General features: G+C 29.5%; 1 protein-coding gene across 3 annotated transcripts in view; it reads right to left on the bottom strand.

Annotated features, from left to right (window-relative positions):
• The window catches only part of LOC107440339 (eukaryotic translation initiation factor 4 gamma 3), an 82,225-nt gene that overhangs the window by 41,063 nt on the left and 23,985 nt on the right, over positions 1-17,177 (bottom strand). For all 3 annotated transcript variants that reach the window (XM_087157849.1, XM_087157851.1, XM_087157850.1), the window contains exon 7: positions 8,972-9,635. In XM_087157849.1, coding sequence (XP_087013975.1) covers positions 8,972-9,635 — 664 coding nt within the window. The remainder of the gene's footprint in view (positions 1-8,971; positions 9,636-17,177) is intronic.

Genomic DNA, 17,177 nt, shown 5'->3' with positions numbered 1-17,177 from the left:
CAAGACAAAATAGCACTTTTTGAAAAATGAGTAAATTGGAAAGAATTGGCAAATTGCAAGAGTGATTGTGACACAAAGTGAAAAAACTTTGAAATTTTATGTGCCTATTCAAACATTATAACAAACCATCAATTTTATACTATTCATATTTAACATAATTTTCTGAACTAAGATTTATCACACCTTTATAATAATTAATTTAAGAAAAAAAAAACTTAGTTCTTACAAGAATCGCGATATTGGACATGAAAACGACATTGGATTTTAGGAATTCTAAAATACAAATCACATTATCAGATTTTAAAATCATCTGAATATGAATTGAGACATAGAATTTATGAGAAAGAACGAGAAATTACATATGGCAAAATTAGATTTTTAAATTGCATTAAATGCGAATCGCGATGTACGATTTTTAGATCTCGCGAATACGAAGAGCGACATTGGATTTTAAACTGGCTTGAATTCGAATCGCGATATTGATTTCAAAATCGTGTAAATGTAAATTACGATATTTGATTTTGTTACCAAGCGAATACGAAGTTTTATATTAAGGTCGCATGAATATGAATCGTGATAAGCAGATTCCGGCGTAGTTTTAAATAATAAAAACGGTAAAAATCCGACAAACATACACATAAAAAAATGGCGGAAAAATCACGCGTAAGAAAACGTCTCATTAACACGATTTATCGAAAGCTTTAAAATTTAAGTTTCAGATTGCGGCAAAAACTTCGTAAGATTTTAAGCGATCAATGATCTTGAGATACGTGGAATTCCGCTAAAAAAAATCATTCCCTGCTCCCAGTTTCTAAACCCTGAAAGGGTGTTACGAAAAATCCGAATTCCCGGAAACAATCATCTCTGATATTGATAAAAACAAGTTACTGAGATATCCACTAGATTTATTTGAAATTAGGAAAAATTCTAAGACCTTACAAATTTGAGTTTATTCTGACCTTCGCAACTTCTTTAAGACATTAGGGCTCATGTATTGGCCATTACGGTGATTACAAAAATAAGTCGCTTCAATTAACGAAGGGAATGGACAATTACAGTAAATATTTTTTAAAAATCTTAATGCATTCAGAATCTCAGAAAACATTTTATTACTTTTCTAAGAGAGCTAATTCTCTATTTATTTAGTTATTTTTAAGCAAAAAACGCTTACTTTCGTTTTCGTCTGAAGCGGAGAGTCACATGATTATAAAGTGACGTCACTTGTGCCCATCCGACGTTCGTTTAAGCCAAAAGCCCATTACGTTCTAGCTTTAATTTAATCCAATTATTTTAGAAAAATTACTGTGAGAACAAATATATGTATAATAAATTGTGCCCTATTGTAGCTTAATGAATATGTGGGCTTAATATAACGTATTTTCATAATATTTTAAATTTCAATGGTACCCACCGAAAAATTTTTAATAGACGAAATTTTCTAGTTCTGAATAGTAAGATATTTTATTCAGTAAAAAAGCTGTGAAATTGTGGATGCCTGATATTACTTATTAAAATGATGTGTTATAAATATAAATAATTTTGTTCTTTCATTCTTTTAACAATGTTAATCTTAAAGTGTATTTCAAATTCATTTTAAAGATTTATTTTCATGTTGTTAAATGAAAAGAAAATGTTGAATCTTTTTTTTTTTTATAAAGAATAGTTTTAAAATTTGAAAACGTAGAAAAGCTTACGTTATTAATTATTTTATAGTATTTATTCTAGCATGAATTTAACGCAGGAAATTATATTCAGCATAGCAGTAGTCTTTTGAAGAAAAAAAAAAAGAAAGAAATTAATATATTTCAGTCGATTTTATTAACATTACTTAATTTAACTATGTTATAAGAGTACTGAAGTCAAAAGTACGCCTTTTTTTAGTTTTACACTACAGACACAGGAATTAAATTTCATACATCCATGTAAAAATAATTTTTCGATACAGCAAAATTCCTATTTACTCAAAGAATAAAAATGTTGAGAAGGATATCAACATTACTGTGTATTTAATAAAAAATTGTGCATTAGAATTTTTCATTTTGCTCACTTTTTCTAAAATTCTTTAGTTTTAGTGAAACAAAAACGTCTAGCTTAATGATACTCGCTGAAATTATGTAGCTAAATTAAATTTCACTAAGCGAAATTTTAAGTGTAAGCTCATAGATTGTAGCAGTGATGATGATGGAAAGATATATTTCAATGAACTAGATTCGTGAAATTGTTGCTTCATTTTCGGCAATGCCGAATGATTAACTTGTGATTTTTTAAAATATAAACTGCGATAGAAAAATAAAAGCTTCAACTCTAGTAAGGGAAAAAAAATTTCAAATCTAAATTTCATTATCTGAATATTTTAACATGAGCACGCAGGTTATAACGATGATGGATAGATGTTTTTCGTTGGATTAGATTTATGAAAACACTGATTTTCTAAGGCAAAACCGAATAAAAAAATCATTTACCCTATATCTAAATGTATAGTATTTCGATCCAATCTGCGACTAATTTTTTAATTGAGCATTATTTTAGCCCAAAAATAAGTGGAATAAAATAATATTTTTATGAACTTTAACACCACTGACTTTATCTGAAAAGAAATGCTGATTTGCAGCGAAAAGCAGTGTTTTAGCAATAAAAAAAAAACAGTTTGAAGTTTTTAAAATCTTTCCTCCATTTTGCACACTCTCAAAGCCATAAGATTAATTCACAAAATGTTTACTACTAATATACAAAGGATGTTCATATGGTTTAAGTGATATCAAAAATCAAAGAGCATTGAGATTAAACCAAAAGTGTGAACTATGATTAACTGTTTTCACTGATAATTCAATTCTTTTAATTCAATGTTTTCACAATAAAATTTTTTCCTTGCATCAGCAATAGAAAAACGTGAGTTTGAATAGATTTTAATATCATGAGGAAAATAGACTAACATTTGAATCAATTAATGCAAACAAAATGCTTTTAGCAATAAAGAATATTGATTTGCTTTTGATTTGATGTGAGCATAATGAAACAATGGTATTTTTTCAAGTCTTCTTGCTTGCTAAGTATATGGGACTACAGTAAAGTGACCACACGTCCCGATTCCGGCGGGACAGTCCCGCTTTTTGGTGGACTGTCCCGCGTCCCGACGATTTTTAAAAATGTCCCGCTTTTTAGAAAATATCTGCATTTCTTATTTTAAATGTACTGTAAAAATATATTCCTATTATTTATTAAGTATTATGGTGAATATAAAGAAATAAAAAATACATAAAAAAGACACATAAAATGCGTGCAGAGTAAACTAAATTAGGCAATGTACCAAGTTAGATTTACTCGATGGTGTGCGATCATTGTCTTTACGTCTCGGCTTAATTCAGATAAGTGCGGACTGCCGTTAGACAGTGCGGTTTGTTGTTTTCAATTTGACGTTCGGTTTGACTCATTATTTGATTGACAAAGGTTAAGCAATAGTCGCCACAAAGTAACGGTCAATAAGGTAAAGTTTAATAATCTTTTTTAGCCTTTGTAGTAAATTTTTTATTTATTTCTAGTATTTACCCACAAAATAAAAGATGAGGAAATAAAGAGGATGCAAATTTAATGAAGAGCTAAGCAGAGAATTTCCATTTTTTTAAAAGTACCAAAATAGACTATATGGTACGGTGTGATAAACGCAATGCTGAATTTTCGGTATGACATGGTGGAAAAAGCGATATTACTAAACATCTAGCGACAAAGAGGCACAAAAGATTTTTTAATAATGCCTATTTGCTTTCCGCACCATAAACCACAATCAAAGTTTCAGATCAATGGATTGTACGTCGCAAGTGATCAAAACATTATACGACAAAAAATATGCATGTGCAAGGACAAAAACCGAAGCAATTATTTGTAATGTTTTTTCACCATATTCGTTTTCACAATTGCAGAAAGAATTAGAAAAATGCGCATTTATATCCATATATTCTGATGCTTCCAACCACAAAGATTTAAAATTATTTCCCACAGGTGTTAGACTTTTTGATCCAGAAACAGGAAATAAAATTAGAATATTAGATTTTGTTTCATTGTCTGATGAAACTTCACAAATAATTTTTGATTTAATAAGTACTATTTTAAAAAAGAATCATTTAAACAATAAAATTATTGCCCATTGTGCGGATAACACTAACTTAAATTTTGGTGGAAAAGCTGAAAGAGGCATCAATAACGTTTTTACGAAACTTAACGAACATTTGAAGCAAAAAAATATTGGAGTAGGTTGTGCGGCGCACATTCTATACCTATACTATTCAAACAGCATCTAACTTACTTCCAGTTGATGTTGAAAATATTTTTGCAAACATTTATTCGTATTTTTGTGTATATATTGTGCGTGTTGAAAGTTTGACTAAATTGTAATTCTCATTTCATCCCATTTGTCCCGCTTTGTCTCAATAAAAATGTGGTCACTTTAGACTACATATTAGAGTTTGAGTTTGAGAATCGGAGCCTGCCACAAAGGCCAAATTTTGCAGTGACAAAATAAATGTTTCTTTTTTTTTTTTTTTTTTTTAAATCATAAAACGTGCTTAAAATACTTAAGTTTATTTAAATAAATCTACATTTACTAAGGAAAAAAAATGGGAAGAAAGTTTCAAAATATCTATCAAATAGTATCAAAAAAGTAAATTTATTTTTCCTCCATGTTCACCTTTATTTTATTCAAAAAGTCAGGATTACAAACAAAACATAACAATGATAATTAAAAATTACTAAGAAATAATTTCAGCAAACTGCAACATGTTTAAAAAAATTGCTTGCAAGATTAATGAATAATTAACTAAAATTTCATCAGTGTTTTTTTCTAACTTCTATAAAATTGTGTTAAAACGAACACATAAATATTAGAAATTAGGAAAAAATCTTATTCTAACTCATAAGACCTCAAACTCACATAAGTACCAATCTCTTGAGCGTATAACAAAATTAAGAATAATGAAATCACTGCAAAGAAATATATAGATACAACAAAACGAAAACTTGCAACACATATAAAAATAAAACTAGTACCTTTAATTTTTTTCCTTTATAGTGAACATGAATTAGACAAAGAATTTAGTCTTTTTTAAAAAAGGCTTAGAAAAAAAATAGCTATTGCTCTTTTAAATGCATACCAACTGTCTTCCAAATGTAATTTCCTTATACATAAAGAAATTCTTAAAGAGCGCTCTTTTCCAAAAAATATTGTAAATTATCTTTTAAATCAATATTGCTATAATAATTCAAAATTTGTTCAATCTACAAAGCGTATTAAACTGAGAAATATTTTTCTACCCAAAAAATATCTTGATATGTCATAAGGTAGAGTAGTCAAACTGTTATACACTATGACCCATTTTTCAAAAAGTTGAATTTATAGCAACCAGCTTTATCATCAGTTCATAGAGGTTTTCTCAGACAACACTACACATTCTTTCTGAAAGATGTATTGAATGGCATTATCATAACCCATGAATTACCAACTAATGATAGAATTGAATTCACGACAGTTCTGTAACTGGCAGGACAAAACTGAAATGAAGTTAACTGCAGATAGAATCATTGTAGTAAGTAGTAGTATCAAACTGTAGATAGATCAAAATGACTAAAAGTCCAAAATTTAAGAATCAATATTTTATGCACATTTTTTGGTGCAACTTACCTCACATTTTTAAAAATTAAATCAAATTTATCATCAACACTAAATATATACATAAATACTTGATATGAATAAGTACAGCAGACAGGGTTTGCTGGTTTAAATCAGTCTTTTTAAAGGGTTACTTTAAAATATAACCAAATAAGTACAGTGGAGCATTGTTTATACGACGATCACTTATAGGACGTTTTAGTGTGGTCCCAAATCAGTCCTATTAATTTTAATGTAAAAATATATTGTTTATATGACGCACAGAATCGGTTATACGTCGGTTTTTAGATTTTGTTCACGTTCATTTAATTTTTTATTTTTTCTTGTGTATTTTAAAAAAAGGCGGCATTTGCCAACATGAATGATACAGAAAAGGATGCCAACAAGAATGCTTGGATGACGACCGTAATTTTTACTAGATGACTGAAAAAACTAGACAATATTATGAAGAGGCAAAAACGAAAAACTTTGCTATTCATCGACCAATGTCCAGCGCACCCATCGATACTAATTATTTTGGAAAATGTAAAAGCTCTCTTTTTTCCTGCAAATTGCACAAGTGCGCTTCAGCCATTAGATTTGGCCGTGATTAGAAATCTAAAATTGCATCATAGAAAGCAGTAAGTTCAACTCGCTATTCAAAGCATTGTAGAGACTAATAGCAAGAAAATATAATTAAAGGTAACATACATTCAAACTGCTCACTGCAATTTTTCTTCTTTGGTTATTTGTTTGTTTTGCTTTGTCTAATTTAGAAATTTATGTAAATCAACACGTTAAACATTAAAATTAACTGAAAACAGAGATAGTTTCAGTTTTAGAAGCAAAAATCGATTATACGACGTTATCGTTTATACGACGTTTTTCGGTGGTCCCTTCGGCGTCGTATAAACGATGCTCCACTGTATTTGTATAAAATAAATAAATGCCAGTAAATTTATAATTAAATCATGTCTCAAAAAATTCTTAAAATAATACAGGCCATCAACAATTTCACGTCCTGATAGTTTATAAAATTATTTTATTTTAAAAAATATACAATTTTAGAAAGAGTAAAGATTAAAAGTTACTTATTTTAAATCTTGTTAAGCAATATATACAGTGTCACACTGTACTTGCTAGAAATGTACATGAAATGTGCTTTTCAGAGTTTTTAAATTTATATTTCAGTTAATTTTTAGAATTTGTTTCTGTTATCATTGCAAAAAAAAATTCATTGTATGTATGTGGTGTTTTTATTAATGATTCTAATATTTTTAAAATACAATTTTTATGCAAAAGAATATAGTTCAAAAATATTTAAATTTCATTCAAAATATTATAAATTTAAATTATTTTATTTCATGCTGCATTATTTATAAGTACTATTATGCTTGCAACTTTATTGTGTTAAAATAAAGCTTATTCTATATTACTAAATTATTGGTAGTAAAAAAAAAATTTTCTTTCCCTTTTTAACTTTGTATACACCTCATTTGATATTTTCAGTCCCTTCAACCATTCCATTACTTTCAAATATTGTTTAATTGAAAATATACATTGCCTTTGCCTTAAAACATTTCTCATACTCCTAAAAGTTATACATTAAATTTTGAATGCATTTAATTAAGAAAAAAATATGATCCTTAAGCAATCTGATACAATGTTTCTAACTGAATGCTGTAACTGTAAAGTGATGCATAAGCATATTTGAAATATTCAGATACGGGTGCATAGCCAAATGCTTCAACAAAAAATAAGCACCCTTTAAGTACTTTTTAAGTACTATATACAATAACAAAATGCAAAGTAATTTTCGAAGACTTCACATAATCATAAAATAACTAATTTCTGACAAGAACTCTTTTCATGACTATTTTAGCCATTTAAAATGCTCAAGAAATTTTTAGTTTCGATATCAAAGCGGTAACTGAAGCCTGAAATAGAGAATATCTTGAAAAATGCAGCAGAGTTGCACATGAGAGTGCAATAATCTCACCGAACCCAGTTCAGGAGACACACACATGAATTCCCTAGTATTTCATCAAGCATGTAAAATGATTGACGCTTTCATACACTATGGACCGACGGTACGCTGAAATAAATTGTGGTTAAATGAATTGTGAAAAGGTCAAATAGAACAAAGTGAAAAGCACGCTTTTGCATAATAAGTGGCAAAAATTGACATGGTAAAGAAAAAAATCTCATTTTCGAAAAGGGAAAATAAAGCACTTTTTAAAAACGCCCAATGAAAAAAGCACCTTTAAGGGCTTTTAAAAGACGAAAATTCTAATTAAATAACAATTTCGAATTCCTTATCTTCAATCATAAAGGTAAATAAGTTTTGAAACTGAAATTGTCTTTTTCTAGTTACAAGTTTTTCTTTACAAACATCATGCCCTTTCAATTTTTTATAAATCAGATGAACGGACCAAATATACAACCCAATTAAACCATACATGTGACATATGGTATGCCGGAAAATCGGGTCTTTAAAATTAACCTTTTAAATCTATTTTGAAAGTATATAAAAATTGCACTCTAGAGTATAATTGCTCAAAAAAATGGAACTGAAATAAAATTTTACTAGTAATTTATTTTTCAACCATCAATGATATGATATCATGTAAAATATCATAAATGTTCTCTATTTAATTGTTATTCCACCAGGTAAATTTTAAGATAGTCCACAGATTGTTAGACAAGATTCTAAACTCCTACCAGTCAACATTAGAGAAATAAAATAACTGAAATTTTACTAGCGACATTTTTTTGGGGCTATGAGCATTAGTTTTCATACATCATGCATAATCATGAAAGTCAACATTGGAAATAATATAAGCACTTACATTTAACGAAGTGAAAAATACGCATATAAATCTTCATCTAAAGATTTTTTTCAAACCATTATTTATAATTACTTAAGCTATAAATACTCAACATACTGCCGTACTGGCAAAAGCACCATCTATTGAGAAATATTTTTGCTATCAGCGGATATTTTATCACTACAACTTTTTTTAAAAATTTATTCAACAAATACCGAGAAATTTGAGAATATATGGGGAAACAGGAGATAATCGTAAAATACAGGAGTCTTTGTTTAAAAACAGGAGACTTGGCAGGCATGTAAAATTAAATAGTTTAGGTGACATCAGCTATGGTGAAATATGCGTAGAGATGGATTTAAATTAATTAAAAGGGGAAGGAGCAGATGCTGTATAATTTGGGTTCTACTATTCTATCTGTCTGATATAAACTTATACATTTTATAACAGTATTTTCAATAAAAAATTTTAAAAAATAATAATAATAAAAATAAGCATGAAATACCTTCTGGAGTCAATTTGGAATTGCTACTGGAAGATAAGATTTCTGTTATGTCACTTTCTACAGACTTGCTTTCATCATAGTTTATACTAGATGGAGGAACTACTTGTGTTTCATGTACAGCCTTCTGAACAACTGGTTCTACAGTTGATATTAATTCATTATCTATTTCTGGGCTCTCATGAAGGCTTTTATCAGCAGCTGAATGATCAGCCTGATTAGATATACTAGAAATCGAAGTCAATTCTTCAGAAACCTCGTGAGATTTTTTCTCTTTCGAACAATTGTAAATAGAGTCTTGTGTTTCTAACGTTGGTTCAATAACTTGAGAAATGCTTTTATCAGTTTCATAAACAGTCTTATTAATACTATTTAAATCAACATCTTTGAGGCTGGGCAAAGAATGTTTTTCAATGCACTCAACATTTCGGCTAATTTCTAAATTGTCAATATCTGATGAGCTTTCAACATCAGCCAGACTCTCAACATCACCTAGTTCACTATCTTCTGGTTCAGCGTCCATTTCATTCGAACTAATAATTGTTTGAGAATCTATAATTCTTGTGTCTTCAACAGAAGAAGATTTAGATAGAGGTTCACTTTTCTCATTTAGAGTTGCAGCCACTTGAGCTGCGAATTGAACACATATGTTTGGATCTGAATTTTCCTGAAAAGAAAAAAATAAATAACTTCATTTTAGAACATGGCTTAATGAGACATATTTTGCTGTGAAAACAAAACTGTTATTTTTATACAATCGTGGAATAAGAGAAGTTGACATAACATCTTACAAGTGAGGTCATACCCTCAGGAAGACTGCCCTATCTTCTGTCCCATGTCCACATAATTGAAAGTTATTTTTATTCATGATAATATCACAATTGCAAGCTTAACATGACAGTTTTGGATTAGGATGTCAAAATAGAAGTTCAGACACAATAACGAGGAAAACTTTTGCATACATAATTATTTTCTTTTGCTTCATTTAAGGTTGTAATTCACTTCTACTTAGCTAATTAAAAATAATGTTACTAAAGATTGTTGAAATATATATTTCCTTCTTAAATTATGAAAAATGTCCTTGTCCATAATTTTACTATATATCCATAATTATAATATATACCTTGCTATATATAAGGGGAGAAAAATAAAAACTTATCAGTAGTGACATTTTGCAATCAAAAGGGCTGAGAAAATAGGATATAGTGTGGCTTTGAGAACTCCTCCAGACTAAAAGTCTAGGGCTGTCTGCTTCTATGGTAACAAGCGAGAGCACATTTCCAATGGGGGTGAAATGGGGGAAAGAAGGTGTAAATTGGTACTCACGACCTACGCTAAGATTAAGACAAAATTATTCATCCCAGATCCCTATTCGAAGTGACCTTTCCTCATAACCATAGTGCCCACCCCGACGCGAGACGGGTGTCCGGAGTTCTCCTAAAAGCCGCACTATAAGTAGACAAAGAATTGCAAGTGAAACCACACCATCAAGGGGATTGTTTGTTGTGTCAAATGATTTATTCTGTGGTGCATTTGAAAAATCAACGTAAGTGACAAAAAAAAAAAAATTCAAAATAGAGATAAGATATTTTGCATCTTTGGAAAGCTACATATTGCAAAAAAAAAAAAAAAATTGTTTCAAAAATAAATTTTGTGTTATCAGTTTTTTGAAAATCTATTTTAGCGTTCATAACATTAGCAATAGAAGGAAAGTAGTTGTCAAACCACTTTTCTTGGAATCAATCGTGAAGCACTTTTATTAGTTTTCCAATTGCCCGGCACTATTATCATAACTAAACTTAAATTTTAATAGTAATTATATAATTGCACAGTTAATATGGTTCACTATTATAGATCAGGATAGTATCATAAAAGTTCAAAGAAAATAACAGGGACTAGATTTCATATGAAAGCTTAATTCTTTTAATAATTCCATCTTCCTTACTCACAACAAAATAGAGCTCCTAAATATCACCATTAATGCGTAATTTCCAACATTTCGGGATTTTGAAATGCCTTCCAAGCAGTAATGAACTAAAGCAGAAACTTAATCAGAACTATTAGTCTAATTGACCTTATAGTTGAAATAGTCTATTTATAATCGTTAACTAAATTCAGTTAATTGTCATTTATCAAAATATATTACTTTTGCTACCACAAAGAAAAATATTTTCTGGATTTACGGAAATTCCGTAGCAGACTGAGAGTGTGATAGTCTATTGTCAGTTTTAAATTATAAAAGTCACTACTAATTTATTCCATTTACTATACATAATAATTTTTTATTTAAAAAAATTAAGCATATTCTTACTAACTTTACACATTTTTAAATACAGTAGAACCCCGATTAACCGAGTTAATGTGGACCAAGACTAACTCGGATAACCGAAAAACTCGGTTAAAGCGAAAAATGCAAATTAAGATAAATCGTGTAGGTTTAAATGTCTATTTTAACAAATACAAAGGGGTCCTTAATTGTTTTTTGTATAACTTTACTTTGGCGTTTTTCTGCAGCAATGTTTCGCCATTTTTTTAAAGATAACAGGATTGCTGGTGTTGCTTCTTCTTGTTGTTCTATGTATTCAATAGCTCTCTCGATAGCTTTTAATCCATCTGTATGTGAAATTTTCATATATTGATTTTCATCCTCACTGTCTTCATCACTAGATTCATTTTCCTTATTCACGATCATTTCATCCGTAATTTCTTGTTGTTCGTCAGCATTTATCCAGTCACGTATATCCTCTTCGTTTATTGGCTCAGCTAGTGGCAGCTTAATGACTAAATCCAAAAGCTCATCACTACATTCATTGGACCTTCTGTGATGTTCTGTACTCTGTGTATCGATAATTTTCCTCCACGACTTTTTTATGGTGTCTGATTTTACTTCATCCCATGCCTCAGCTATCCAGTAGACAGCATCCTTTACATTTAAACTTTTAAGTGTCTCAGGAACACTTTTATTTTCCTCAATTCCTTCAATAAGAAATTTTAGTAATTTCTTTCGATAATTTCTCTTCATGTTCTCCAAAACACCTTGATCTAAAGGCTAAATAAGTGATGTGACATTGGGCGGCAAAAAAAGGGCTTTAATGTTGCCACTCGCCAATTCATCATCATTCGGATGACATGGAGCATTGTCAAGCAGTAATATTGCTTTCCTTGGAAGATTTTGATTTTTTAAGAATGTCTCTACGTTAGGAACGAATTCATCAAAAAACCATTTTTTGAACAAATCCGCATCCATCCAAGAACTTTTTTGATTTTTGTAATACACTGGTAAACTTGGAATATGAACGTTCTTAAATGCTCTAGGTTTTTTCGACTTGCCAATCAACATTGTTCTTAGTTTCAGGTTTCCAGATGCATTCGAACATGCTAATATTGTTACCCTTTCTTTACTTATCTTGTACCCCGGAGCTGACCTTTCATTCTTTGCCGCAAGAGTTTTTGAAGGCAACATTCTAAAGTTAAGTCCTGTTTCATCGCAATTGAAAAGTTGCTCCATTTTCAGATTTTCTTTTGCAATGAGATTTTTAAAACTGTCTTTGAATTTAATCACCTCCTCACAGTCAGCTGATAATTTTTCTCCCGGTATATTTAATTGACGAATTCCATATCTCCTTTTCCAACGATCAAACCATCCACTACTAGCAGTGAAATCTTCTCCAGCACAGAAAAGTTTATTGAAGTCCAATGCTTTTGCTTGTAGCATAGGCCCTGATATTGGACTTCCCTTTTCTCTCAAATGTGTGAACCATAGGAATAATGATTCGGATGTTTTTTCGAATTCACACTTTTTCATTGTTTTTCGTAAACTGCAACTAGCCTTTTCTGCACTCCATATTTCTATTTCATTTCTCTTCCTTTTCCAGTCGCCAACAGTAACAGCTCCGACTCCGAGATCTCTTGCTACTTTCTTTATTAATTCACCTTTATCTAATCTTTGAATTGCTTCTAATTTTGTTTCTATAGAAACAACAACTCGCTTTCTCTTATTGCTACTCATTTCGAATCTGTAGAATTGACTGTTCTTTTTCCCGCAAAACAATTTTCCGATTCCGGGGAGGGAATCATGTGACCAGTCGAACCATTTGGTAGTAGGGGGGGATGGGTCATATGACTAGACAACGAAAACAATTCAGCGTACTCTCTTTCGTTTCATGTTTCTCTTTTTGAAACCTGAAACTAAGTGTCGCAATATTCTTCTTTCAAAAGAAGGGGAGGGGTGGAGCGGTACGTGATACATTGCAAAGTAAGCGAAGTAGTGCTGATGGATTTTGTTTTCCTGAGTGTTTGTGAGATGAAGTTCAGAATTTTTTTCGGTAGTTTGAAAAAATAGAAAATGTAGAAGCAAAAACAAAAAAATATCGTAGATATACTTGATAGCTCGGTTAAAGCGGAGACTCGGATAATCGAGGCTCGGATAACCGGGGTTTTACTGTATCTGCTTTAACAACTCGCAGGCAAATAACATTAATTACTATTAAGTAGAGAATCACTAATCATAAACCAAAAAAGAAAGAAAAAAGGATTCAACCTTATAGAATATAAAATGAGGAAAATTAAAAAAAAAAAAAAATTATAGCTTGAAAAGGAGATATAAAGCAGAAAACCACTTTATGCGATTTGTGGCACATAAAGCAAGGGAATATAATTTCTCAAAATCAGTAATTTTAATAAAAACTTAAGTTTTTTATGTCTTTTAAAATATTTTTAAACTATTGGTATATTAGGAAATTTTTTTTTACAAAACAGAAATTCAAATCAAATATATAAAAAAACAAGCAGCATTTGAATTCATATACGAGAAAATTATTTTTGTTATTAAATTGCTCCCTTTAAAGAATATAGTTTTAAAACTTGCACAATATTTTTTATGCCTTATTTAACCCACTGACGGTCATTCACGTAAAAAGTCACAATGGTAATTCATGTAAAAAGTCATATCTTCACCTGCAATCTGCTTCACATAGCAAAACCGGCTTTCCAAGTTATGACAGGGATAGTGTATTAGAGAGAAAGATTCTCTCAGTGATAAAGAAGGCTCATAATCTTTTATACATTTAATAAAAATACATAATCAATTTCATGATTTTTCTCATAAAACTTTGATGTCAACTTAATTTTACTTATTTGTCAAACAGGGTGCGTAGTCAAATTTTTCAACAAAAAATAAGCACCAATAAATTTAAGGATGTGAACTCAACAATAAATTTAAGCACTCAAAAAATATTTTTCAGTACTTAAAAATATCATAAATAGGATATGAGTAATTTTTTTCCTACTGTTGAAAGTGTTTCATATATATATTAACAAGGTGCAAAATAATTTTCCAAGACTTAATCTTACTATATATAAAATTCTAATGATGGTGTCGCAGTTTTCCATTGTTGTCGGTGCATTTTTAGTGGCCAGAAAATCACGTGGTGTGATCCAGTTTTTCCTCATTCGTCTCCTTATTGTTTTGGATGTAGTCAGCAGGGTTGGGTTTTTGACGTCAAAAAGTGGTTTTTGACATGACAAGGGTATAATACTGGTTTAAACCGTCAAAAACCCGTCAAAAATGTCAAAAACTAAAGTTTGCCAAAAAAATATATAAACTTCAAAACTACCAACAGTTGCCATGCATTATATTGAAATTTAATTATACTTTAGGTAATCAGCAGGTTTTAAAATATTTTTAATTAAAATTAAGGTAAAATAACAGATTTAAAATCTCAGAAATTTATATTCAAATGCATGTGCAGAAAAATTTTGCACAAAATTTTTTTAAATATTTATATTTTGAAAAAAAAATTTTTTTTTTGATACTTAAGAAAATTAAAAGTTTATTACTATGCATTTTTGACATATAAGGAACATATAACTAATATTTATAAGGAACTTACAAGTTATGTTAATTTGAATTTAAAAGTAGTTATATTTGTGAATAATGATAAATATAATTCATATTGCTTATTATATTTATTTATAATTATTACACTTATCATTTTAAAACAATTCTTACCTCTTAATTTTTTCCCCCTACTTGTTAAGAATAAAAAATAATGCATATCTTGAAAGCAAGAAGTAATTATTCAACAGCTGAATATTTAGATATTCAACAAAACTATGTATATAGTATTCAGCAAAATGAAATTCGCAAGTATTTGGATAAACTAAATTTTCAGCATAGTAAATGAATAGGCTGAATATACTGTAAATCGACACTAACTACTCTGTGTATCTAACAGAAAGCACTTAAATTTGTATTGTCTTATGTTAAAAGATTATTAAGAAGATTTAAAAGAATATTAAAAAGATTTTTCTTTAAAAGATGTCTAATGTGCAAAACTGCTAATGTTTATATTTAAAAATGTCTAATTTTTAGTATAATCTATACTATACACTAAATTTGGTTATAAATAAATTTCTTAATAATATCACTGCAGATTTTCAATAACACATGAAAATGAATACATAATATTACAAAAGATGTGAGCTTTCAAAAGTACAAGATTTTGGTTACTATTCAAAATATAAGTGTTCCTTCAAAATTTAAAATTTATTTTTTCTAGAACATATTTAGAAACACTATCCTTTATAAAAAATATATAAATTTTATGTATTAATTAAATTTCACATATGAATATAGGTTTTTGACATTTTCGACATTTTTGACAGTGAGGTTTTTGACGTGACGGTTTAAACTGTCAAAAACTGTCACATGTCAAAAACCTGCCAACCCTGGTAGTCAGCATAAAATTAATAAAAGTCATGCTTTTCTATAAATATTTTTGAATCCCTAACTTAAAGTTATTTTCCTGTACTGCTATTATTACGCTTTTAATTCAAGAGTTTAAAACTAAGAGAATTGCTGTTTTTTTATTAGTATTATAATGTAAATCTGCCTTACATTTTAAGATAAAGTTATTTAGAAAGGTGGTTTAACAATTATTATTTTTGAGCAAATAACATTAATATACTGTTATAAATTACAGTTAAAGAGATCTGTTAAATGATTTAGAACTTAAGGATCAGCTTCATGCACAATGAGATGCAGGAAAAAAAAGTATTTAATATATCCTACCGTTTGGTAAGCGAAAATATTAAATTAAGGATGTGAACTCATCAAATTTGTTTCAACAATATAACGTTATAACAACATAAATGTTATTTAAAAAAATGATTACTTAGAAAAATCACTTCTGTTTACCAATAGATCTAAATATCTAATATATATAATTCTCTTACGTGGTTCCCAAATTTTGGCTGTATTTCTTTTCCGCCGGTGGCAACGTTTGCTTTGTTTTGCTTACGCTACTATTTCTGTTACACGGCGAATCAACCCATGATTGCCGATAAAAATGTCACATGCCAAATCTATCTGAGGTGACTCAACATATAGCGCTTTTAAAAACGGAAACTGAAATAACCAGAGAGCATCAACTGCGGCAATCTCATACTATTAAGCTAGGCAGAAGAGAGTAGTCTTTGTCGATAGATCTCTATTTTAGTATTTTGTCGAAAGCGCTTTTTTTCACGAATTTATTTGACGATTTTTGATTTATATCACGAATTATACTATAGCACATTTCTAATAGGTTTAACGAATTACATGTCATTTATTTGAATTCAAATTTATTTTAATGACTTAATATTTACTAAAAAGATGTAATTTTTTTATATGGATTTGAATGATTGTTTTGAATTCTTAGAATTGTGTGCATTTGCAATGTACCTAAGCTAGTAGCGAGCGAAGCGATCTTAGTACGCGAAGCAAACCATATAAGATTGCGTAGCAATTTTCGGGGGTTGGCGAGCGTTAGCGAGCAGGGGGCGCAGCCCACTAGTATGATGATAAAATAACTAGTTTCTAACAAAGAACTCTTTCTCGATTCTATAAGTTGCCATAAAAACAATTCATTCACAATTTTAAATATATTCACTATTGAGTGACTCAATCTATATTTAAAATAATCACTTTAATTAGGTAAAAAAATTGAGCAAGGCAAAAAAAAAAACTATTTTAGATGAATATCCCTGTTTATTAGATGAAGAATGACACAAGTTAACTGTCTAATATGCATGGTACAGGATAATCTTACAGCTGTAAATAACCACAAAATGAGCGTACAGCTGTAAATAAACCAAACAGCTGTAAATAAACCAAAAACTCCATAGAAACAAAATAGCACAAACTTTTAATAATGCTACTTACGGTTAA

Source organism: Parasteatoda tepidariorum, chromosome 2 (genome assembly GCF_982258835.1).
Source record: "Parasteatoda tepidariorum strain Cologne lab strain chromosome 2, Ptep-v5.0, whole genome shotgun sequence".
Taxonomy (NCBI): Eukaryota; Metazoa; Arthropoda; class Arachnida; order Araneae; family Theridiidae; genus Parasteatoda; species Parasteatoda tepidariorum.
The sequence above is the reverse complement of the archived record's forward strand: the minus strand, read 5'-3'. Positions and strand labels throughout refer to the sequence as shown.